We start from the raw sequence: 25,636 nt of genomic DNA, 5'->3' as shown, positions 1-25,636 counted from the left end.
GAGCCTGGGCAAGGGAGTTGTGCTTTGTACATGGGAACAGCCACCATCCCAGGGCCCAGCGGGCACCCAGCTGAGAGTGCACTGCAGCCACAGCAGCACTGCGGGTCGGGCCAGGTCGGCCACAACGAGCTTTAAGCAGGACCCCAGGAGCACCGTGCCAGAGAGGTGGCTGAAACTCTTCCTTTGGGCTTTTTATACAAGTTTATAAATACTGAATAAAACCTCCAGAAGTTCAGCAGACAGAAAAATAGGAATCTTCCTGTTCTTCATCTGAGGAATCTGCCGCCTCAGCCACGAAGAGCTTCCCTGCTGCGGGGCTCTGCTGCACTTCTGCAATATGAAAAACAGGGAGAGAGCATTAGTGCGTGTGCCTGGGCTGTAAAGGCAGTTCAGAAGGCCCAGTGAGAAACAGAGTGCTGAAGAATTACTCCGTGCAAATGCTGTGAACACCCACACGGCAGCACCAGTGTGAAAGCGAGTAAAGCTGACGTGGAGGAGGAGAAACAAAACGCACTTACTTTTATCAAAGGCGAACTTGGTTCTCCTCGAAGCTGGTGTGCCATGCAAAGCAGCCACCTGCCAAAAAGGAAAAGTCTCCACTCAGACAGCAGTTATAGCACCAGCACAACAGGAAGGTGGAAACACTGGGGAGTGGGGGGGAAGGAACAGGCACTAATATGGTGTTCCATTAGAATACAGCTGCCCCTTACTGCTGTGCCACATTTTCACTCAAGATTTGAAGTGCTTCTCTACCATAACATCTTTCTCTAAACCAGTGACGTTGTTCCGCTTTTGGGATCTCGGTTGCTCATGGAAAAGGCAGAAGAATTACCAAGGCAAGGACAGGAAAGGAACACAAGTTCAGGGTACAAGGTGAGGAGTCCATCCAGGAAAAGATAGCGGGAATTTCATGCACCAAAAAGGTCCCGGAATCCAAAAGCAATTACAGATCCTGACAGCCTATCTGATCGTGACAGTAAATTATAATCAAAGTAACTTTCCTCTAAAATATGTAGATACAAAACCCAGAAGTTTGGCCTGAATCGAGGGGGGCTCCTGTTTTCCTTCTCCAGTGCCCACGCTCTGTGAGCCAGGGATCCTCCTGCTGAGCAGAACCTGCACTGTTACGGGTGGAACTCGCATTCAGGAAACCAGCATTACCGGCTGCTTCTTGACTTTGTCCCAGCTGCCCCTGGAGCCCTGAGTTTTCTGCATTCTGTACACGTGCCTGTCGCAGTCGTTCCTGCAAGCATCAGCAAGTCAGTGTCACTGGTGTGCTCTGCTCAGGGTATCCGCTGGATACAGCTACAGCAGCACACACACAGTTCTAATGCAGAAAGAAAATCAGCAGGGCCATTAAAAACAGTTGTTGGCCAATTCAATGTAGCAGCAGTTCCCGGAGTATGACTCAATGCAGAAGTGTTTAATTAAAGCATGTGCTACAACTCATAATGCAAATATCAGACAAAAAGCTTTATCACCCTCCCGGAAGATGCTCATTGTCCATTATATAAAAATGCCACTTCTCACTGAACAGGGTGCCAGTTTCTTCCCATAAAGCCTGAAGCTTTATTGCCAGTGTTTTTAGTTGTCCACACTTGAGTAGCTCAAACCGCACACGCTGTCAAATGGAAGCTTTCTCTAAACAAATACCTTAAGGACTGCAGCATACTGGAGGTTAAACCCAAGAGTGGTCTTCCTCAGAAGACAAAAAGTGAGAAAGAGAAGCGTTGGCACAGGAATAGCAGCACGAGCTCCCACCTGTTGATAGGTCCCAGCATTCCGGGGCTGATGTGCTCACACTGCGGGGTTTTCGCCAGAGGGAAGATGGCTGAGGAAGGTGTGAGTGGGTTGTTGGTAAGTGCAAAGTCGTCGTCATCGTCGTCGTCATCATCTTGGCTTCCCAGGAACATGGGCAACTACAATGACACGCGCCAGAGCAACTCGTGATCTGCCCTTTTGCAAAGCCTGCTTAAGAGGCCTGAGAGTGATCACAGCTAACGGCCTGTTCACAGCTGTGCACCTCGGCTGTATCCCTCTTCCCCAGGCTGAGCAGTTCCTGACGTGCTTCTCTCCCCAGCAGGCACTCTCTCCCCATCCCTTTGCTCACTTCAGTTGCTTTTCCTGACTCCACTACATCCCTTTTGAGCTGCAGATACCAGCAATAGACGCAGTATGCTGAACGCAGGCATGCAAGGACTCCACAGAGAAGCCAACCCATGGCTTGGTCTTACTCTAAACACTCCTGGGGATGCCCAGCATTTTGCTGCCCCTTTTTGGTTAATACTACACATTAAAAGAAACAAATCTGATTCCAATTACAGGCTCGGAGCTGACCATTACTTCTCAGAAGGAAGATTTCAGGATTCTCAGTGAATCTGTGGTCCTTCCATTTTAAAGAGAGAGAGATTGAGGAGAGCTGAAAAGGCTCAGGGAGGGGCAACACACGATCAAAAACCCAGAATAGCTTCCATACAAGAAACAGAGCAGCAGCTCCTAGGGCAAAGAGAGCTGTAACTGGCATCAGAGGTGGTCAGGACAGCTGTTTGCTCCTTCCTCTCCATAAGAAGAGAGCACAAAGTCAACAAAAGCCAGTTCAGAGCAAACAAAACGTGAGGATCCTTCACGCAGCAGACCGAGCTCCAGAACTTGCTACAAGATACTGGAGATGTGAGAAGTCTGCATGGCTTCAGCGAGGGGCTGGATGCTTTATGGATGTGACTCCAGACTCCTCACCAAGGCTTTCTCCCTGGAAGTATCCCTCTCACCATGCACCACAAAAGCAGGCTCGTTTCTTTTGCACAGCTTACAACTGGTAAAATTAACTTGAATCCCCCCCCCCCCCAAATAAGAAAGCAAGAATAATGGAGAGTCCTTCTGCATGACTGGCTGAAATTGTATTCCACCACAATGGCATTCTGCCAGAAAAGGACACCTTGGGCACGGTTGCATTGATTCTTTCACACCCAGTCTGCATGTATTTGTCACAGGGACCTCTCCACTGCACAGTGCACTCTATAGAAAGCAGTGAAGCCACCAGTGCTTAAATTAATTATCACGTTTCTGTGAGCCATGGTGGTACTCTACTTCTGGATGTGTACCAGATTAAGAAAGGAAGAGTTGCTCAAAAAAAAAAAAAATAAAAAGGGAAGTATCAGAAAGACATACAGACATATGGGAGCTGTTTGGAGTCCCTGCAGGAACCGAGGCTCCTGCATTACTGGAGCTAGTTTGGACAGACAGGAGCAGGAGGTCACGTTCCACGATCTCACTGCCAGCAATCAAAGCATTGCAAATATGAATCAAGTAAGTAAACCTCCCCAAACCACAAGATGACACGGCTGGCACTGAACCAGCTGACTTGTAGCACACTGTTGAATTCCCAATCAGAAAAGCACATGGATACGTACAGTTCTCCCAGATTTACTTACCTTCACTCTTCTGTTTTGAAAGGGTGTAGCAGTGAAAACATCATCATGGTCGTCCTTTGGTAAATTGTCCAGGAAATCTCTCATCTGCTGCTTCCTTTTGAACGTTCCCACTTTGGCAGTTATCGCAACCAGCTCTGTCTTATCTACACGAATCAAAGCATTACTTTTTCTAAGACATCAATTACATAGCATGCTTTTAAATTAGCTGGCTGCAGTCATAGAATCGTGGAATGGAATCGTAGAACAGAATGGAATCACAGCATCAATCAGTGCTAGCAATGAAGTCCTCTCTTTTGTGGAAACTTCTCATAGCTTCTTTGTGGTCCTTTGGATTTCTATACAATTTACACTTCCAAAACTAAATGCTCTCCTACATCTTAATCAGAAAGTTACTCCAGAGCCTTATAAACAGCTGTCTTCTTCTAGGTGGCGAATCCAGGTTAAGTCCTCCTGTCAAAAACTCTAAATTGCCCTTTTTCTTCTCATTTCTGCTTCATTTATCCCTCAAGCTCTGCAACAAACCCTTGTAATGCAGAAACCTGCTTCGCTACAGGACTCTGATCCAAGCACGATAAAATAAAGAATCTTTATTGCTTATTTATCAGGGGGGTGTGTGCGCTTACGGCTGCATCTCCCATTGTATAATATATAATGAATTTAAAATGTAAAGACAAAATCATACTCAGAACCAAGAGGTCGGTACCTTTCTGTGCTGGCTTTCCTGACGTGGTTTTCTTTGGGGCAGGTCTTTTGGAAGCTTTTGCCTGTTCCTCTGTGTATTTCTGATGGCAATCCTCAGCAGAACGCGTCCCGACGGCCATCGCTACCTCCACCCAGAAACCATTCTTGTGCTTTGGAAAGGAGGCAACTGCCCTGCCAAGAGAACAAAACCATGGCCTTCCTCACACAGGACAATGTGTGCAGCACTGCCACGCACCCTGAGACTTAACAGTGTGCCCTAGGGCTGCCAGCGTGCGCTGGGAGGGGAGATCTCATCTGCAGAAGGTACCAGAGACACTTTCACACTCAAACATTTATTTGAATGCCTCAGTTACAAGGTGCATTTCATCCTTGTTTCCAGCAGGTTTCAATAAATAAAATAACGATGTAAAAATATAGAACCAAACCTGGTTGTTTTGTAACACTGTATGTATATTAAGCACTGCCCAGTAGCTAATTAAGTAATTGTCCAATGTATTAATTTAATATCCTTGTGGTCAGTCTCCACACTACAAAATTTAAATACATAAACACAACACGTTTAGTATTTCATTCCATGAGGGGAGAGAATATATTACCTCTTTTACTGTCTAAATCATTATATATTAATACTTTTACAATATTATTTACCGACTTGCGTTTTTCAGCTTTATTCACAGAGATGTCTATCTCACAAGAAAAATAAGTAGGCATATTTGGGAAGCAGCTCGAGTAGCACTGAATCACAGAGTTCCAGCTGCTACCCCCCCCCCCCTCACTTTACATTTCATGGAAGTGGTGGGGGCTGCCCTAAGCTCACGCTTCACAGCCACTGCAGGAAATGCTCCTTGTCTGCTCTGTCCTACTGTTCTTCAATTTGTGACCCATTTTGTAAAAGGGAGTTAAAGCAAAAAGGAAATTTATAATCATGTGAGACTGCTTCAAAACCTAAAACCTGAGAAATCCAAATTCAGAAGACCACCATCCAAACACTCCAGTGCCCGTATTATGCCTCCTGGTATCCGAGATAGGCTTTGCCCTCTGAAGACAAGGGAACCACTTGCCTGTGCAGCTTCTGCAGTTCCTTTTGAGACCAGCTATCAGCCGCCCTTGAGAAAAAATCGAGAGTTTTGTGCACCTTATCCCTCTGGGATTCCCTGGGTTTTGCTGCCGAAGGCTTGGCAGTGTTCGCAACATTGCCGCTTGGTTTTTTATTGGACACTTCTGATTTCTTTTCCTTTGGGTGAAATTCCTCACCAGAAGATGCTTCTCCTTCAGAGGAATCAGAACTCTCAATGAAGGTAGGTATCCTTTGCCTCAGCTGCATGTTATGGGATGCAGCAGCATTGCAGTGTGTGACTGCCCAGCGTTCGCCTGACACCTCATTCGTGCTGCCCTGCAGCCTTTCACAGGTGGACAAAGATTCTGAGTTTTGAACCTCTTTTGGCAAAAAAGGTTTATTTTTCCTTTTGACAGACAACTGGATATAGTCACCGGATTCCTCTTCCCCATCTTTGCTGGAGGATTCTTCCGTTAAAGGCTTGCCTTGAAAAGGTTTTTTGGCTGACCTTAAAGAGTACGTGTTCTGATCCGTAGTCAGCCCTCCATATTCTTTTCCTGTCTCTTGTCTTCTCGTTGCCATGGTTCTGCTATGATAGTTATGCTTGTTTGTACCTTCAGTATTTAAGCGAGTCTCCTTATGGGAAAGCCGTGTTTTAATTCTATTGGTCTCACTTGCATCATCACTTTCATCATCTGAAACAAAGCGCCTGGCCTCTTTGCTTCCAGTGGACGTGGTTTTGTTTTTAGAACTTACTCCTTTTTCTTTGTTTTTCCCTGAAAGAGATGACATCAGTACATCACACACGGTAAGGTAAATCATTACTGTTCTCTCAGACAAGCACAGACCAGCCTGCTGCACCATGCAACACCGTGCATCCGTTAAGATCCGTGAGCTCCTCTGTTACACGGAGAAATGTCTGTAGGAAGACACGGGCACATCTCCAACATGCAGCTCCCATGCTCTGCAGAAGCCTTTTCCAAACCTGAGTTTCAGCAGCACCCCGGGGAAGTGTCTTGGGATTACTACCTCCTTTCCCGTGTCTCTTAGAAACTAAGTAGAGGTCTTCTCCCTTACGCATACACTCCTACGTATTTGGGATGAAATTCTTCAGAAACAAGAGGCTACGTGACAAAAAGACAAGACAGCACATCCCGACAGGCAGGCTGAGCCTGCACCCAACAGACAGGAAGCAGGGACAATACCCTCACTCCTGACTTGTACAAAGAACATACAGCACGAAGCCAGTTCTAAGCAGTGGATTTTAGACTGAGCAGATGCTCAGAGGGAGTACAGCCAGCAGGATCCCTCATGCACAGGAGACTTCCAGTACTTGCATTCCTTGCTCCCATGAGGGCATGCCTCTTGACTGTTAGAAGAATTAGGATTATCAAGGCAGCAAGAGAATGTGAAAGTATGGAACAGATAGAGACTAAAAGAGTAAGCAGAAAATGTTGCTAAAATGCTAGGACTGAGACCGACTCAACACTCATCCCGAAAGCTGTATTATCATACAAATAATGTTTCTGTAGGAAACAGAGTTGCTTTTAAAAGAGAGTGTTTTGCTTTATAGCTGGACTGATTTCAAGGTGCTACTGTTTCCCAAATTTTATTAAAAATAGAGACTTCAGAGCACTGTCAGTACAGCCCACGCAGGCATTTCATTTCATTGACGTTGTGCAGCTTGAAAAGTTAAGCCAGAACGACAGCTGGCCTCGTCAGCTCCCTCGGGCTGCACGTACCAGACATACTGAGAGATTCGACGCATAGGAGCAGAAACTTAAATAAATAAAATTCATAACCATTCTGATTTCTGGAAAGAAACGTGCATGCTCCCACGCTGTATCAGAGAAGCAGTTTACAAACATATTCTGAGCTGCGAAGCTGGCCATCAGTGCTACTGGGAGAATTCTTCACAGAAGAAGTGAATGATAATTAAAGATGTAAATAGCCAGACATTAGCCAGACATGGCCACGTTGCCCCAGCACCCAGCTCATCGTCCCACTGCATCCAGTCAAGAACTTGTAACAGAACAAACAAAAACGTTTTACCTTTATCATGGCTTTTTCTTTCTTCTTCCACTGTCTTCCTTGAATCCTTTCTTTCCTTCGTCTTAGAGAGTGAGTTGGCTTTTCTTTTGGGTTTTTCAGCACTATACATCTTCAAAATAAAATAATTTAATCTAAACTTCTGCTAGAGCTTACATATCAAGCCTACCGACGCCAGCTCTGAAAAAGCCAAACATTTACAGGATGGGTAGAGTTAAGACACCCACATTGCCCAGAATCTGTTCAGTGCTGTCTGATGAACACGGGTGCTTACACAAGTGCATGTGGCTATGGCAACTTCGCCAGGCTCCCGCTACATTCTCTAACACAGTTCAAATCTCAAGACCTAGGACCTTCTGGTGACTTGAGCACACACCTGCACTGCTGGAGCTGATGACAGTGCCTGTGCCACGTGGTCAGTTAATGTTCAGAAAAAAACTACTGCTGAAAAGAACGCTGCCTTCCTTCACACGCACTTTGCTCATTATCAGAGGACCATCAGAGTTGTCTGAGGTGTCGTAATAAATAAGAAGAACCCATCCCAATCCAAACTGAGGTGACCTGGACAGGCCAAGGTATAAGAAATGAGGAAACATCTGCTCCTAATGAATAGGAAACTACACAGAAAAGGGAAAGCAGAGAACAGCAGAGATAACACAAAGCCTTCCCTACAGCCCTGACACCCCTTGTGTGATCAGCCGTGGTGGCAGGGACTTGATGTTACACTGCAGGAAGTGTTTTATTTGAGAACCTCCGTAACCCAAAGCATTACCTCTGCACAGCTTCCTGCTCCTTCAGAACATTCCATTTTTCCAGAAGGAATCACAGATTACCCCAGCTTCACAGGCAACAACAATTATCTGATAATTCAGAGACTTTTGCTTTAAAATGTTTTTATGATGCTTCCAGAATGCCCTCAGGTACCCGTCAGAGCAGCCTGTTTCTGACAGTTCCATACATCCCAAAGTTATCAATGTGTTTACTAAGGTAATTTACAGAAGCGTGTAACTGACAACACGCAGAGGACACTTACCATGCTCAGATAATCTATTCCACCTTTCTGTATGGTGACATTTAGTTCCTGATCCACAAACTCACGCTCCCCGCACCAGAAGCTGAGCGGTGGTTTAACAAGGCGCCCGCTGCGAGTGTAGATCCCACTGGAGTTACTCAGTGCAGGTTTGTGTTTTGGGGTTCGATCTACAAGAGAAACAAGAAGTCTCAGCTTTGCCCCAAATGTTGCATTGAAAACTCACTGTAACACACTTCACAAGCCTAAGAGAGCTTGTGAAAAACCAGTTAACTTGCACAAACAATATGGAAAATACAAACGTACCACAAAGTAACGATGCTCTTTTGTAATAATTCAGGTTAGAAACAAGCATACTTGAACGAGATCGAAACAATCACGTTCATGAATTATAAACCTCATCCCTGTGAAGCTTTCACTTTGTTGACAAGGCTGTGAATAACTTGAAAGTCACAGAGAATTACAATGATAAGGAAAAGGTGTCACACGGAGCAAATCTTCACTGTACCAAGAGAGAGAAAAAACACAAACAGTTTTTATTATATGAGCAAGACAATGTGATTACAGTCTGCCAGACCCTGCTGGAGCCTATGGCAAGATATGGAAAAGAAGTTCAAGTTAAAAACCAAAAGCAATTAGTGTCCCTAATCAAGTCTGCATCACAAGGCAAAGAAAAAATATGTCCGTCATTGGGTTGTGGCTTCACAATCATTTCCTTTGGAAACAAAGCCAAAGAAAGTAATTCTTCCACAAGCATTCTGTCCATGCCCAATGCTTGTTAGCACATCACTCACTATTCCTCAGCTCTGGCAATAAAACATTAAGATGCCATAAAACAAACCTGCTACGGGAACAGATTCAAGGAAGGAGTTACAATCAAACCAGCCAAAAAAGGGGTCGAGGGTGGAGGCCAGCGCTGCATGGGAGTCCCAGGAATGAAGGCTTGATGGAGAGATTAAACCCCACATACATCCCAGAGCGACAGAAAAGAGCACGATATACAATATAGCGACCAGGAAAAACTTAAGTCAAGTTTGCTGCTGCCAGAACAAACAGCTCTGGAGCTGATGTCAGCTTCTGCAGACCTCAGCAGGCTCCTGCTTCCTTCCCAGGGTAATTCCCCAGGAGAGCCTCTAAACAACACCTATTTCTGGACATCAGCAAACCAGAAAATGAAGAAGCCTGTGCTCCTGATTATTGCAGCTCGTGCAAACACAAGCAAACAACAACAAACGGCACCCAATTCATTTGTTACCTCTTCCATACAGCCTAAAATTAACAAACCAAAACAAGCTCTCTTTTGCTGGGAAAAAGCTTTAAAAAAAAAAAAAAAAAACAACCAAAAACCAACAAAATCACCAACACCGAATTCTCACAAACCATCCATTTCTTCTCTAGAGAAAAAGATTACAAAGACTCACACGTGTTCTCATCTTTCTTTGGTAACACTTCATACGTAGCATTTCTTGTTTCACGTTTCCTTACATTTCTTGCCAGGTCTTCTGCATTTTCCAGCACACCCATATCCACCACTGAGTCACTCTCTTCGTTTTCATCCTCACCCATTTTTTTTTTGCGTTCTTTCCTAACGATTTAAAGAAAAAAAAAATAATCAACAACCAAAGCAGTTATCCTGTAACAAAACATTAACTTCTGTAGACCTGAAGTCTTCCCCCCATCCCAGCAAAAGCCCAGCAGCACAGTGCAGCTCTGCTCATAGTGACACGGTTCAAGTCACTACATCAGCAATGCCCTTCACTTGTGTTGATCCTCTGCATCTCAACAGAACAAAAGCAAAGCAGTGTAATGAAGGTGAGTGAGAGGATATCCTTCCAACACAGCGACCAGAGTTTGCCTGGATCACAGTCTCCATACACACATCTACAATCTTTTATCTTTCACTAGTGTAATATTCTTAAAAATCAACTAATGCTTGGGAGAGCATTACAATGAAACAACTTCCAAAGGAGTTACCTTCTTCTTTCCTTGAGTAACTCCTCAATATATTCCTTCCACTTTTTGGAAAACCCAAATTTAAATCTGTTTACAAACTGGCCGGAAAACCCTGCGTGAAACAGAAGTGGCATTAACGAGAGCTGAGCAATATTTTTCATCAGGAAACATAGAAATACCACTCGGTACGATCCGTTTGGAAGCACCTCAGAAACCCACTACATTTTAAACATCAGAGAGATGGATTTTCCCAGTTTAAAGGAACTGCATACATCACGGTGAAGTGAACCAAGGGCCGTGGGATGCAGACATCAGCACCTGAAGATGGCATTCTAGGTTTTGGGAGCCAGGAAGAGAAGCCTGTGCAGCACTGATGGACTGGGCAAAGCTCATGGCTTCCCTCGAGGCCGCCAGAAGTGCTGAGCACCCCCCAAGCCCAGTTTGCAGGAGAATACAAAATATTTACTCTAGCAGCATGTGCAAGTTCACAGAAAGCAACCATAATTCTAAAGCCCTTCTCAGTCTGCAATGTTACATTGAGAATCATCTTCTTACCTTCTTTTCTCATCGCAACAGAATCTATATATCCCTGCAGCAAGTAGATATTGCCAGACGATGTTTTAACTTGGTTGTATGCTACGCGTTCTACAATTGCATTACTATGCCATAACATGTCCTTCATATCTCTAAGAAAAAGATAAATAATATTAAGAACCCAAAAAAAACCCCATAATTTTTCATAAAAGGAGGAATTTAAAACAAGAATATTGACATCCCATATCCGCGTAACAGCATTACACACTTGATGAGTCAGACAGACACTGGTAGGATGTGCTAGGTTTTCTTTTCTTAGCTTGGAAGATTTTCTGGACCTCTTATTTAATATTTGGACATGAAACAAAACGAGCTTGTCACCTACTGCAAACCTTCATCAAAGAACACGCTAGACATTAGGCTGCAAAAACAAAGCAGATTGGTTTTAAGTTGAAGGAGGGAAGATTTAGGTTGGATATCAGGGGGAAGTTCTTTACCAAGAGAGCGGTGAGGTGCTGGCACAGGCTGCCCAGAGAGGCTGTGGATGCCCCGTCCCTGGAGGTGTTCAAGGCCAGGTTGGATGGGGCCCTGTGCAACCTGGTCTGGGTATTAGATGTGGAGGCTGGAGGCCCTGCCTACAGCAAGGGGCTGGAGCTTGGTGATCCTTGAGGTCCCTTCCAACCCAAGCCATTCTAGGATTCTATGGTTCTATGAGAAAGGACTCCATTAAGCTCGTTGTTGCAGTGACACCCTTATGGATGTTATAGAGGTATTATAATACAAGCCAAATTGAAGTTCTCCCCTGGAATATTTTATTTCTTTCTTACCTTCCTATTTAAAAGACAATGAGTGAAGAAGGAGCTCCAGTCCATGCAAAAACTAGAGTTTAACAAACGTTTAAGGGACCTCTCAATGAGAAATAAATGTATTAACATAAAAAGAATCTAAACACTAAGGGCAAACCCAAGAAGGCAGCCCTAACATTTAACTGTCTAACTTGCCGCAAACAGTAGAACTCTCTTCAGACTTTCAAGCAGCAGAATTGCATGGAACTGATTCTAACAGTTACCAAGACATTCCAACAACACAAGTTCCACACCACTTCTCAAAGGATGGCACAGCCTTTAGGGCTGAGATGTTGAAAACCCTCCAACACGTTTTACGTTGCATTGAAGTCAGAATCTTTTTCTTACTTTCGTTTTCCTTCAACACACACTGCAGTGTTACCATTCATCACTTTGATGCGCCAGCTGCCAAGGCAGATTCTTTTCTGTGGGAAAAAGATCAGATCTGCTATTATTTTTATATTAGGCTAAGCTGTATAACACTGCCAATGCACAGGCAAAGTAGAAATTAACTCCTGCATACACTGAGAATCTATTTAGGCACCACCTTCCAGACCAAAAAAAAAAAACCTCTGAAATGCATAAATGTAGAATCACAAGCAAGCTGGATTCCAATGCAGAATATATGAATTTTAAAACAGAGAAACACTTTGAATAACTTAGCATTGACTTTTAGAAGATAAAGTCATGGGCCAGGACTCCAGGCAAACCCAAAGAGCCCTCCTCAGACAGTACCATCAGCATGCCATACCTCTTACATTATCATCAGTTCTCAAACTACTGCTCCCAAAAACAAGTTACCCATGAAAAAATAAAATGATTAGCTACAGTATTGCTAAAATTTAAGAGGACATTAAAATGACTGTACCCAGTACTAAAAGCTCCTGACGCATTCACATTGCACTACCTTCGTATTTTAAGAGATCATTTTGTGCTGAAATGTCTCAGGAGTACAACAAAAATGCAGGTTTTGGGGAGGCACGCTTCCTCCAGGCCCCCAGGCTCACTCCTGAGGAGTTCAGCACGCTTCACAACACACTGCTTTCCAGGAGATCTAATCAGCAAGTTCCAAGCACTACCAAGTGCTTATTGAAGTGAAAATTGTACCTGCAAACTAGACTTCTAGGAAAAGATTCTTGCCTCCCTTAATATTAGTTTAGGCATTCTGGCAGTGAACCCAAGATTTCTACCTCACTATCAAATACAGACAGATCCAGTTATGTTGAGGATCACCTAGCCTACAGCTAGGAAATATCTCCCCTCCTCCTCCTCAGCTTTGTCTATACATCCAAGAGCTGGATGGGACATCTTACCAGAGCGTGGCAATGAACAGATATAAGTGATCTCACAGAAAACTCCTTCAAGTTGAGAACTCCTTCAGCCCAGACAGCAGCTTGTGAATACTAAATGAAAAAGCCTTCTTTTATACAAACCGACCAAACCATTGGCTGGGAAAAAATAAATTCTTTTGAGGGGAAAATATTTACCAGTACCATCTGAGGATGTTTTACACTGACAGACAGCTCAGCTCCACCATGTTGCTCTTTCACTCCCCCTCCTCAATAAAAGTGGGGGGAAATATATGGTGAAAGAAGGCTCATGGGCTGAGCTAAAGAACATCTTAATTACAGAAAAAAAAACCACAAAGGCCATACAGAAGCAAAAGGAGAAAATTATTCTCTACTTCCTATCAGCGAGCGATGCTCGGCTACATCTTGGGAAGCAGGGCCTCGATTCATGTAGCAGTTGTTGGGAGGACACTGTCATAATGAGAGCTCCCCTTCTCCTTCCCCAGCTCCTGCTGCTGCACCCGATGTCCCATAGTGTGAGATACGGCTTTGGGTGGTGTAGGTCAGACTCCCAGCAGTGTCCCCTCCCCACCTGGCTCTGGGGGCTTAGGGGAAGTCTTGGTGCTGTGCCAGCACTGCCCAGTGAGAGACAGAGTGGCGGTGCAAATCAGTGCTGCTCCAGCTACAAGTGCAGAGTGCAGCCTACATGGGCTGCTGTGCGGAAGGTGAACTCCATCCCAGAGGCGCACCCAGTACACCCAGCAGCTTCATCTGCATGCTCGTTACTTTTGACAAGAAAAAAACAAAAATCATGACCACAAGCTACAAGCAGCCCACGGGAACTTCTACCCTATTAGGTGTAATAAAGCAGTAAGTTCTCCCACCTCTTTGTCAGCAGCGACAGCGATCTGATCTGTCCGAGGTTTATCCAAAGGGCCATTACAGTTTTCTTTCTGCTTCTGCTTCCTTGGTATGCAGACTTCAGGAGTAGAGAGCACCACACTACAAAAGTGCTGTGTGGGTTTCTGAGTTGCAGTCTCCAGTATCTTTTCTACTCTGTGCTCAGCTCGCTGATTGCTTGGCTGCAACCGTCCTTTCTCTTGGGGAAGCTCAGTACGTTTTGCTTCTCTATTTCCACACCTTTCAAACTGGTCCCCAGGTTCAGAAGGGGTAGAACGGACACCCACAGTACTAGTTACTGTATTTAGAGACATTTCATCATCAGCATCCATCGATTCCACAAGGAAATTATCCTCATTGTCCTTACCAGCGGCCACACACTCTGTATGAGCATTCGGGAGCAGCTCACCAAAAGCAGATTTGACCGGCGGCTTTTCTGCAGCTGTGGGAGGAGGAATGTTCTGCTTGTTTGAGCTTGAAAACGTTGGATCTGCCCGTTAAAAAAAAAAAAAAAAAGGCAATTAGCAATATTAATATGAGCACGTTCTAATGGTTAGCATTACTATTCTGAAAGCACTAATTCAACAGCCAGTTCTAACAGCAAGCACTTCTTTGAATTTGTTTGTACCAGATTTTCATCGCTACCAGACCAACAAATAACCATCCCACTTCCCCCCAAAAGCGAGCTGATGTACACACCTATCAGCCTATGTACCATCCTTCCTATCTTTAATTAACTCTTCCTACAGAGAAAAAGCTCTGTTATTCATAAAAAACAGAATCTTAAATAATTCCTTCTATCCAAACTTCAAGACCTTGATTTCTAGCCATGCTATATGCTGGGAGCTACAAACATTGGTTTCTGAGTTTTCACCTAATTTAAGTGCTGTTTTGAAGATGAACAATGCTGTCTTTGCCAGGCATCATTTTCTTGATTGGCATTCTAGGAGAAGAATTATAGGATATACGTATATACAGAGTTGCTATCAAAAGACAATACAGGATAAAAATGAATACAGGGGAATTTTAAACTTTAGAAGAACAGAGGGTAGATTTAGATGAGGTATTCGTGAGAAATACAGCTTGCTGTTATCAGCAAACTTGCTGAGGGTGCACTCGATCCCACGGTCTGTCATTGATAAAGATGCTGAAGAGCACCGGTCCCAAGACACATGGAACCCTGGGGGACACCACTCATGCTTGCCCCCACCCAGACATGGAGCCACTGACCACAACCTTCAGGCTGCGACCTTCCAGCCAATTCCTTATCCACCAAATAGTCCACCCTTCAAATCCATATCACTCCAATTCAGAGATAAGCATGTGCTGTGGGACCACCTCAAAAGCCTCGTACAAGTCCAGGTTGACGACATCAGTTGCCCTTCCTTTGCCCACCAATGCCATCACTCCATGACAGAAGCCACCAATGGCTCCAGCACACCCTGCCCTTGGTGAAGCCGTGTTGGCTGTCTCAGATCACCTCCTCACCCCTCATGTGCCTTAACATCTTTCTCAGAAGGATGTGCTCCGTGATCTTCCCAGGCACAGATGAGGCTCACCAGCTTGAAGCTCCCAGAGCCTTCATTCTACCTTTCTTGTCAAGGAAACCAAACCATTTCTTTTTGTGTATTAAAAGCTACGGGGCAGGGAAAAGACTTAGCAAAGAAGAAGCTTAGGATATTTCCACCAAATTCCCATTCCAGTGCCCAATTGTCACACCTAGTTCCTAATGAATTCTTAACCACAACACCAGAGCCAGAATGAACACGGTACGCGCACGTGAAAAAAAAAACCCAAAGAAAAAAACAGATGAACAAAGTCAAACTTCAAGGCCAGAAGCCAGTATCCTAACCTACAGCCTGCAAGTCTAATGCCATCTCCAGCTCTGAAAAGGCAGGCTTGTAGGTTTCTTGTGCCACTTTCCTCTGTGCACAGATACCCTGCGATATTCTGCCAAAAAGCACGTGAGAAATTATAAGCAAGAACAGAATCCCGAAGTCCCGCAAGCTTTTGAAGTGTTCCTAAGAGCAATATCATGTACCTTTTTGCTGCTGCTTCTGCTGCAGTTTCTGCTTCACGCGCAAGAAGAACTTCTGAGGGGATTCCAGGACAATAGGGTCTACGTTCAGCATTTGCACAGTCTTGTTCTGAGGAATCCGAACGCAAGGCAATTCTGGAAATCACAGTTCAAAAACACGTTTGGAACTGGGGAAGAAAAGCATCGAGGGGAGGAGGAGCAAAACACACATTTCATAAGATCCTAATGCAAACGGGATCTATCTCTTCGTATTAAGGTCTAACCAGCAGTACACCTCAAAGGAACAGAGCATTCAGTCAAAAATCACTATGGACTTGAGACAGGATGATGCAGGATGGAAATAGGCATTTTGGAAATCTGGGAAAAAGGAAATCTGGAAAAAGGAAAGAAAAGGTTCAGAATTTTCACTTTTTGTAAAAAATAAGGTTACTCATTTTTATCATGTTCAACAGAGACAGTAGAAGTACCGAGGGGCTTTAAGTTGCAGCAAGGGGATTTAGGAAGGCTTTTTAATATCTAAACATGAAGCTTGGGCACAACCACGTCCATAGCAGCACGTCCTTTAATAACACTCAGTAACCCCCCAATGAAAGCAGTTAGCATGCAGCTGTCCGTGCTACAGGCTAGTTAAGGCCTAGCTTTGCCCAGTTTTCAGCAATGATGTCTTGAAAGGAGACATCATGAAAAGGTTTTAACCCCAACCAGTTAAATAACGGGATAAAATTTTAGCATGATAGAATCGTTTGAGCTGGAAGAGCCCTTTAAAGGTCATCATTTATGAGTACTACACTTCAAGCAGGAGCACAAACAGTGATGAAGCACAATCTCTCTGATAAACCAGACAGTTTTTCAGTGGCTCTTCCACTCAGAGCAGTCTGAACATGAGGGTAACAGGGCTCTGCCACGGGACAGCTTCTGCTGCAATGCATCGTTACAGACTGCATGGACAGCAGCTTGGTGCCAGCAGGCAGGAGGAAGCCATTCCCAACGCTTCAACGTTTTTCCAGGCACAGTGCTTTGATGGGGCTCTGAGCACCTCACGGAGCTGTGGGTGCCCCTGTTCGTTGAGGGGGAGCTGGACAAGACGGCCGTTAAGGGTCCCCTCCAACTCAAACCAGTTCCGTGATTCTGCAAACTTGGCACTGCAGCAACCGCTTGGAGACGGATGCTTCATCGCAGAGGCACCAGAGCAGGGCACCCAGCAGGATGCCTCAGAGGTATTTCAGGTCCCAAGCGGTTCTCCCGCCAACCTTTATCCTTTCCGAGCTGTCAAGAACAGCGGCAGCCATTGTTTTGGTTTTGTTTGTTCATCTCACAAAGTGTCACTCTCTAGACTCAATGTGGTGGGTCAATTGGGTGACCCCACCCAGTGGGGTGGGTCAACCCCACCTGCAAGCAGACCAGAGGGAGTAAGTTTAAGCACCGATGGCAGAACCACAGATCGGTCGAGTTGGGCGGGGCCTTAGAGACCATCGAGCTTCACCCCTGCCATGGCTGGGTGCCCCCCGGCTCAGGCTGCCCAGCGCCCATCCACGGCCTCGGGCACCCGCAGGGATGGGGCACCGTCAGCTCCGGGCAGCGCCAGGGCCTCACCTCCGCCCGACCTTTAGCTTCAAGCCCTCCCTCGCCCCTGACGCGCCCGGCAGTACGCGGGCACCGATCGCCGCACCTCGCTGCAGCCCCGGCCGGGGGGACACCGCCCCACGCAGCGCCCGCGGGTACGAACCTTTCCCGGGCGGCTCCGCGGCTCTACGTTGCCCCCCGCCCGCAGCGCGCGGCCCGGGCCCGCCGGGCGTCAGGATGCGGTCGCTGCCGCCGCCGGCCCTCGTCTTCATCTTCATCCTCAGGAAGGCCGCGGCCGGGGAACACCGGTCTGGCGGCTCGCGGGCGCGTCGCTTCGGCGGGGGCGGGCCGGGCCCGGGCCGGATCTCGCTGATCTCGCTGATCTCCAGCGGCTCCCGCGCCCCCGCGCCGCCCTCTACCAGCGTGGACTGCAGCACGCGGCCCGGGGCAGGACGGGCGGGAGGAGAGAACGCGGGGCTGCCCCGGCCCCGCAGATCCTTCAGCGGGGTGAGCGTGCCCGCGGGGACGGAGCTGAGGAGCACCGCCTGGAACGGCATCTCCCCGCGGCGGGGCGCGGCGATCATCGCGGCGCCGCAAGCCGTCCCGTTGCGGGCTGTCCCCTCGCGGCCCTGGTCCCGGTCCCGGTCCCCGTCCCGCTGCGGTGGCGGCCCCGCCCCGCGCCCCTCACACAGCGCGCGCAGCGCCCGGGAGAGGATTTGAGTTGGAACCGCCGCGCGCCGATTGGCGGCGGCGCTGCATGACGTCAGAGAGAGCAGAACGGAAGTGGCGGGGCGGAAGTAGCGGGGGCGCTCTGCTCTACGGCTGTAAAGCGCGGGCGGCCCGGCTCTGATCAGGACGCTGTGTGGCTGCTCGGGGCTGTACCGGCACTGGAGGATCTTCATAGGAGTTGCTGTGTCCCGTGGCTGTGCTTGTTCCTGGTGCGGTGCTTTGCGGCCGCGGTGTTCGGAGCGGAGCCGGTGCTGCTGGGAGTGAGGGAGCGGTGGGGGGAGTGAGAGAGCTCTGTGGTTCCTGAAGTTCTCACCGGGTGAAACGTGTGAAGCTTTTCCTTAAGCAAAAATGACCTGTTTCCCTCCGGTTACCTGCAGAAGCCATTGCGCTTTTTCTTCCTTTTGGGAAAAGCGCGGTAGGATCTGCAGGAATTTGGGTGAGCGTAGTTCCTCCTTTCTAGCAAAAGAGGTTTGTGAGCTGTGAGAGTGTCGTTGGGAAAGCTGTGGGTGCTCACGTATGATTAAACTCATTAACAGGGCAAAGCAAGTCCCCTTTTACACGTGCCACGCTCCTGGAGAGCTTTCTACACCTTAAGTACGTCTTAAACTTATTTGCTGGTCCTTTGTTCCCTAAAAGGTCAATTATGTAGGGAAGAAAAAGTAATCCTGGCTACCTACCGAAAACTGTTAAGCTAGCAAGAAAAAGTAGGGCAGTTAATTGATTTTCTTCGGGTGGAGTGTTTTCAGGTGCTGCATACAGGTGGAGCAGCAGCTGTGTAAGGAGGAGAGCTTATTGTTGCAGGGCAAGTATTACATTTGGAGGTAAAAAGTGCAAGTTCTTTAGCTCGAGGCCACACCTGGAGGGTGGTAGCTATGTCTTAGCCTTGTCAGGTCTTTGCACTCAAGAAGAGGTGCGTATAGTTCACTCATTAGAATGCATCTCATTTAATCTCGTCAATTAGAAGAAAGGAGCTGAAAGCTGGTGCCCTGATGTGGCAGTTGGTTCTCTTTGGGCAGGCTATGCTGATGTCAGTGAAAATCTACCTGGAGAAGGGAATAGTCACAGGACAGAAGATGATAGCATTATAAAGGAATTTCCAAGCTAGTTGTTCCAGGCTTGGTGCCTCTCTTCAGTTTCCAGTGCAGATGCAAGCTGTGCTGCTTACAGTGGAGCAGCTGGGCAGAGTTCTCAGCCAGCAGACTTGCTGCTGTTAGCTGCTGCTTGTCCTTGTCTAAGGGAGACAGATCTGGCACTGCAATGGGTGATATGGATATGCCAAGCAGAATTATAAACCTAAGCACAAACAAAAGCCCTGGAAAGAAGCTGTGGTTCTGAATACCATTGCTAAATCAGCAGGAGGAGCGTTCACAAAAATCCAGTTAGCAAGGACAAAAGCAGGAATAGCAGGCCAGAATGCCAATCAGCATATGAAATTGCCAGCATGAAAATGGAATTATTAAATATGTCCAGTCACAAAGTGGGACACCAGCAAGCAAAAGGAAAACGTGCATAGTAAGGACAGAAAAAGTGTTGATTACTACCAAAGAGGGGGGGAAAAAAACCCTCTGAAATGCTTAACTCAGCAGCAGAGGCATAGGGCCAAATGAGCTGTACAAGGCATATGCAAGTTGCATACAAGGCATCGTGACTGGGTGTGTCATTGCAGCAGGTTAGCGTTGTGCCTGCCTGGTACAGCTCCTTCACCCCCATGTCCACACTGTAACAGAAGGATCTCCAGATCACACCCCAGAGCAGCCCCAGAGCATTCCTCGGAGCTCTTTACATCTCCCCTTGGCTGAAGGAGATGGCCCCACGCTCCTCCATCAATCCAGGCCTCTCTCCAGGCTCCCCACAGCAGATAACCTGGATAACTCTTTGCTACCCTCACTGTCCCAAGGGCTTTTCTGACATGCACCAGCAGGCAACAATTTGTTCAGGTGTTACTTAGCTAATTAACTGTCGTTCCCCCACATCTTTCCTCTAGAAGCTAATTCTGTTTCTTGATTTGGAAAAAATGAGCAAAGCCCCATTTCCATCAGCTGCTCCAGCAGCTCCCTATGGCTTCCCCAAAGGGTTCAGAACAGGAGAGAACTTTCCCTGCCAGTAAATTTTAAAGCCAGTAATAAACCATCCTGCATGGACAGATATGCATATATATGTTAAATATGGGTATATTTACTTCTGCCCTCTCCACCTTGACAAAGAAGCCCATGAGTCTTTTTCAGCCATACAAGCAATTGATTTCAGGTCTCGAAAATCTGAAGGGCAGATTGGATGACATGAAAGTTTGGAAAATCAAAACAAAAATACAGTTTTCTCCCAGAAATGGGAGTACGCATTCCATTGAATGAAAGAAAACAAACACAGACCAGGGATAAAGTACAGTGAAGGTAATGCCAGCAAGTTGCACACCAGTTAGCCAGGCAGATGTGTTGATATGAGCAACGTAATGACTAAGCTACCAGAAAAATAGCTTCAGAAAAGAAAGTTACAATAAAAGACTGTGTCTCTTCACAGTAATTAAGGGAAAACAGAAAACCTGAGGGCAAAAGGACATTTATTTAATTATCAACAATAATTTCTCTGGGCTAAATAGGATACACTAAAAGATGCTTAATTTTGAACAAGCTCCCTCCCTCTGCTCTGCTTCTCCCATTGGAACCTTGCTGTGGGAACACAGAACGTTTGGCATTCTCTTACGGGTGCCACAGAAAATACAGGACTGACAGAATCTGTTTGTTCCCTCGGTTTTTTGTGCATCAAGCGTCTCCCCGGGACAAAAACATGATACAGGAGAGTGACTGGAAAGAGGTGAAATGCAGAGGACTGCAGATGCTCATTCGTGTGCCTTGGCACTTACAACATGGCCCAGAACTGCTTCAGTGACAGTACCCACTGAAGGTACCACAAAGAAAAGTGAGGTCCTTAAGCACTGCCATGAGAAAGTATGTACTCTGCAGCTAAACGGCACACAAGTTTTTCCCGTGTCTATCCATACGCTACGGATCTGACTGAAGACACTCTGGTTTCCCCCAGAAAATTCAATGTGCTGCATGAATATCTCAGATGCAGCAAATTGAAACTGAAAAGGAAAGGCACTGTGCAAGGTGCTGTCATGGTGACTGTCTATAACCTTTTTGTGTTCGTATTTGTGGCTTTTAGAAATGCGTGATTAATTCAAGACAAATATAGCATCATAAGGAGATACAGTTACGTATGAATGGACAAATCAGAAAATCAACAATTCTCTCCATCATCCCAGAATGGTTTTATCTCGTGATGGCGACATACAGGAGGAGAGCACTTATGACTGAAGCCTACACTGTAGTAAACTATTACCATCTGCTCTGTGCCTGCTTGCCCTTTGTTGGGAGGTGGGAATGGAAGAGACACCTCAAAGAACTAACTAAACATGAGCCAGCATTGCACCCAAGTGGCCAAGAAGGCCAGGGGCACCCTGGCTTGTGACAGCAGCAGTGCTGGCAGCAGGAGCAGGAGGGGATCGTCCCTCTGCACTCAGCAGTGTGAGGCCGCACCTCGAGCGCTGTGTTCAGTGACGGTTGGACTGGATGACCTTAGAGGTCTTTCCCAACCTTGGTGATTCTGTGGTTCTACATCACTGCCTGTCACTAAGATGCTTACAACCAACACAGAGATGCCCAGGAACAGCTTACACTTCTCCAGCTCCAGTGCAGGAAACCCGACTAGACTGACAGGAACAGAGAAATGTTTTCACTACCGCTTCCAACTGGGCAGGCAGTTGCCCTTCATTCTAGCATCCATCAGGTTCTGTGTGCACGATTGCATAAAGCACAAATACCAGACTTGGTTTGGAGGATCCATGTATTGGATCTCAAGTAAGCAGTTCCACAGGTTTGCTGTTCTTAGAACACGACTCCTTTCCACACTGCGACCGCTTCACTCTTCCATTGCCGACAGTTTGTCACCTGCAGACTTCCATTGCAAAGCATGACCTGAAAATAACAGATGTTAGGATGAAAATCAGGATCATGATAATAGGTATGGGAGTTCCACCAAGGTTAATGGGACTGATCAGTGCATTGGCTAAGGTGAAGGGGAAAGATAGTGCCATTTGCCACAAGGGGAAAACAAACCAAAATGCACAAATATTAAATACTAAACACTTTTAGTTACCTCTACCCAGTTAGTCTGCTTAGTAAAATGAAGGGAATAACAAGCATGTGATATTGTGTTACCCACCAGCAGGCTTGCACTCAAGAAACTGCACAGCCATGGACTTTCTCTGCATAGCATGGAATATGAATGGGGTACTGTTGCTTAATCATTCTCTTAAATGTTTATAGGATGGAAATAAGACCTTAATATAGCTAGAGGGGCCAGGGGAGGGATGCTTGAAAGGTTGCACCACCACGTGTGTCAATACCAAGAGCACTAGTTCAATGTACAGGCTCCTGCTGGAGGAGCCAGGGGATTCCATAATTTGCTCCACTAGCAATTCATGGTTTTACTTCAGTAATTCTCACTTATTCTTCAGAAACATTGCTGTGTGGCAGAAAACCTGAGAGTTGCTGCAAGTATCTTTAACAAAGACAGCATTTGCAGAGAATAATACAGACATTTGATCCCACGTGTTCCTACAGATAAAAACCTTCATTCTTTCTGCAATAATTTAGAAGAGCAAGGCCACCAGGGGCACAAAGCCTGAATTTGTAAGACAAGCCCGCCCTCTGCTGCTCAGGAGACAGGAAAACCAGGGAGGATCACCCTTACCTTTCTGAAGCCTTGGTACCACCAAGAACAGCTTCCATAGATCCCAGCGCAGGAAAGGTTTGCAAAAATCTGTGGCACTGCAGTTTGGAGACGCTTCTTCCTTCACAGGTGTGACTGCTGTGTGAATCCTCGGAGTTGGAGCTTTGAAGGGCCCTCTGAAGGTCATCTGGTTCAGCTTCCCAAAAACGAGCAGGGACAGCGTGTCCCGCAGGCCCCTCCTGCTGCTGACAGCACCCGCTTACTCGAAGGTCAGGAAGGCGTCCGGGCCGCCCTCCCGTACCCCGAGCACCAGTTCAATGTACAGGCTCCTGCTGGAGGCGGTGGTCAGCTTGATCTTACAGAAGCGGGCGGAGGGCAGCAGCTGGAGCTGCATGCTGGCCCACTCGGGCATGGCCGCCCAGGCTTGTGCCACCAGTTCCTGGAGCCAGCTGGCGGTTTTCTGTACATCCAGGTAGGAGCCGGAGCACAGGGTCTGGAGGAGGCTGGGCATCCGTTCTCCCTCCAGCTTCTTCTCACGCTTGTGCAGGAAGCAGGGCACGTCCCCTACCAGCCGTGCCCTTATGCACGTGCACATGAGCTCCACGCGGAGGCGGGACTTCCTCAGCCCTGTCTGCTCTTCAGGGCCCAGCTCCAAGCAGAAGAGATGCCCGGGGGGTGGCCTCAGGGGCACCAGCATGCAGTGGATGGCGTAGCCCCCACTGCGCCACTCACCTTCAAAGACAACGTCCATTCCAGTGACCGGCTGCAGCCGTGGCACGGAGTATCTCCTGGAAATGGTCTGACACACACTCAGAAGTTCCTCCACTACTTTGCTCGAGAGTTGTTCATCTGTCAGTGGACAACTGGATTTCTCTGTGGAAAATGTCTCTCCTTTTCCGTACAGAATGACTTCAGCGTTGTTCTTGTCATCGTCTTCCACGTGCTCTTTGCATCTCAAACTCATGTCCTGTGCATGCATTTCACCTTTCCTTCTCCTGTGACACCGGAAGAGCACAAGGAGCAGGACAAGCACTCCAGCTGAGGCCCAAAACCGCCACGAATGCAATGCAGAGAAGAGCAAGGCTTGCACGCCCACCCTGCTCTTCTCTGGGTCTCTCTGGTTTCTCTCCTCTATCTTTTGCAGCAGCCGGCTCATCTGCTCTAGCACGTAGACCTCATACTGCTGCATACGGTTGAGCATGACCGCATTGAACTGATCACCAACACGTGCCACCCACTGCACCAGCAAGGCGAAGACAAATGCCAAAGCCATGATCTGGAAGAGATGGGAGAGCGGGGGTCAGTGGGGCTGGGAGGGAGCTTGCTCGCGCGCGTGCTGTTGGGGGAGCGGGGCCAGGAGCCACAGCCCCTGGGGTTGGGTAGGGGTGGGGTGAGGGAGCTGGGAGGCAGCAGGGGCTGAGGCCAGCGCTGGTGGTGACAGCCCTAAGTGTTCTCCTGAGCGCTGAGCAGTCACTGCAGTGCTTAGCAGCCCCGCACGGGCCAGCGTTTGTACCTGGCCCAGCCCAGCCTTCCCCCTGCTGCTGCTGCACTCACCAATGGCCCAGTCCAAACTGAAGCAGCGCTACCTGCCAGGTCACAAGCTGCCCAGCCCCACCTTTCAGCCCCACCCCTGTACGGGCCCTCTCAGCTGCCCTGGGCTGGCAAGGCCCTGCCATTGCCCCTGCTCGGAGGCATGTGGCCGTGTGGAGCTCCCAGGGGCTCCCTTTGTGAACCAACTGCGTTCATAGAATCATAGAATCATAGAACTGCTCAGGTTGGAAAGGACCTTCAAGATCATCAAGTCCAACCGCAACCTAACCATACTGCCCTAACTCTAACAACCCACCACTAAATCATGTCCCCAAGCACCACATCCAAACGGTTTTTAAACACATTCAGGGATGGTGACTCCACCACCTCCCTGGGGAGCCTGTTCCAGTGCTTAACAACCCTTTCTGGAAAGAAGTTTTTCCTGATATCCAACCTAAACCTCCCCTGGCACAGCTTCAGGCCATTTCCCCTTGTCGTGTCACCTGTCACCAGTGAGAAGAGACCAGCCCTGCTCTCACTGCCATCACCTTTCAGGTATTCGAAGAGAGCAGTGAGGTCTCCCCTCAGCCTCCTCTTCCCCAGACTAAACAGCCCCAGTTCCTTCAGTCTCTCCTCACAGGGCATATTCTCCAAGCCCTTACCCAGCCTTGTTGCCCTTCTTTGGACCTGCCCCAGCACCTCAATGTCCTTTCTGTACTGAGGCGCCCAAAACTGAACACAGTACTTGAGGTGAGGCCTCACCAATGCCGAGGACAGGGGCAGGATGACTTCCCTAGTCCTGCTCACCACACCATTCCTGATCCAAGCCAGGATGCCATTGGCCTTCTTGGCCACCTGGGCACACTGCTGGCTCATATTCAGCCGACTGTCCATCAGCACACCAAGCTCCCTTTCTGTCCGGCAGCTTTCCAGCCACTCCTCCCCAAGCCTGTAGGGTTGGCTGGGGGTGTTGGTCGATGCTCGGCTGAGCATGAGCCAGCAGTGTGCCCAGGTGGCCAAGAAGGCCAATGGCATCCTGGCTTGTATCGGAAATAGTGTTGCCAGTAGGAGTAGGGAAGTCATTGTCCCTCTGTACTCAGCCCTGGTGAGGCCACACCTCAAGTACTGTGTCCAGTTTTGGGCCCCTCACTGCAAGAAAGACATTGAGGCCCTGGGGCGTGTTCAGAGGAGGGCGATGAAGCTGTGAGGGGTCTGGAGCACAGGGCTTATGAGGAGCGGCTGAGGGAGCTGGGAT

General features: G+C 47.6%; 3 protein-coding genes across 14 annotated transcripts in view; 1 reads left to right on the top strand and 2 right to left on the bottom strand.

Moving 5' to 3' along the window:
- On the bottom strand, window positions 88–19,267 carry MIS18BP1 (MIS18 binding protein 1). 2 transcript variants are annotated; one of them, XM_021403046.1, is made up of 16 exons: window positions 17,555–19,267; window positions 15,832–15,963; window positions 13,775–14,280; window positions 11,950–12,026; window positions 10,778–10,908; window positions 10,244–10,334; window positions 9,691–9,854; window positions 8,273–8,439; window positions 7,243–7,351; window positions 5,195–5,966; window positions 4,135–4,304; window positions 3,432–3,574; window positions 1,762–1,919; window positions 1,162–1,243; window positions 519–576; window positions 88–330 (listed from the first exon to the last, which is right to left on the bottom strand). In XM_021403046.1, the coding sequence occupies exons 1-16, from the start codon at window positions 18,291–18,293 to the stop codon at window positions 233–235; spliced, it is 3,597 nt and encodes a 1,198-aa protein (XP_021258721.1). In that variant the 5' UTR covers window positions 18,294–19,267; the 3' UTR covers window positions 88–232. The 2 variants fall into 2 exon arrangements, with proteins under 2 accessions (XP_021258721.1, XP_021258720.1); XM_021403045.1 differs by having other exon boundaries at window positions 88–576.
- BMP4 (bone morphogenetic protein 4) overlaps window positions 18,195–25,636 on the top strand; it is a 163,763-nt gene continuing 156,321 nt past the window's right edge. For all 11 annotated transcript variants that reach the window (XM_021403059.1, XM_021403055.1, XM_021403056.1 and 8 more), the window contains exon 1: window positions 18,195–18,329. The gene's annotated coding sequence lies outside the window, so the exon portion shown is untranslated. The remainder of the gene's footprint in view (window positions 18,330–25,636) is intronic.
- Window positions 21,701–24,704, bottom strand: LOC110401683 (inositol 1,4,5-trisphosphate receptor-interacting protein-like 1). The gene is made up of 3 exons (XM_021403068.1): window positions 24,406–24,704; window positions 22,873–24,127; window positions 21,701–22,094 (listed from the first exon to the last, which is right to left on the bottom strand). Exon 2 carries the CDS (start codon window positions 24,122–24,124, stop codon window positions 23,111–23,113), a length of 1,014 nt encoding a protein of 337 aa, XP_021258743.1. The 5' UTR covers window positions 24,125–24,127; window positions 24,406–24,704; the 3' UTR covers window positions 21,701–22,094; window positions 22,873–23,110.

The sequence above is a fragment of the Numida meleagris genome, chromosome 6, assembly GCF_002078875.1.
Source record: "Numida meleagris isolate 19003 breed g44 Domestic line chromosome 6, NumMel1.0, whole genome shotgun sequence".
NCBI classification, from domain to species: Eukaryota; Metazoa; Chordata; class Aves; order Galliformes; family Numididae; genus Numida; species Numida meleagris.
The sequence above is the reverse complement of the archived record's forward strand: the minus strand, read 5'-3'. Positions and strand labels throughout refer to the sequence as shown.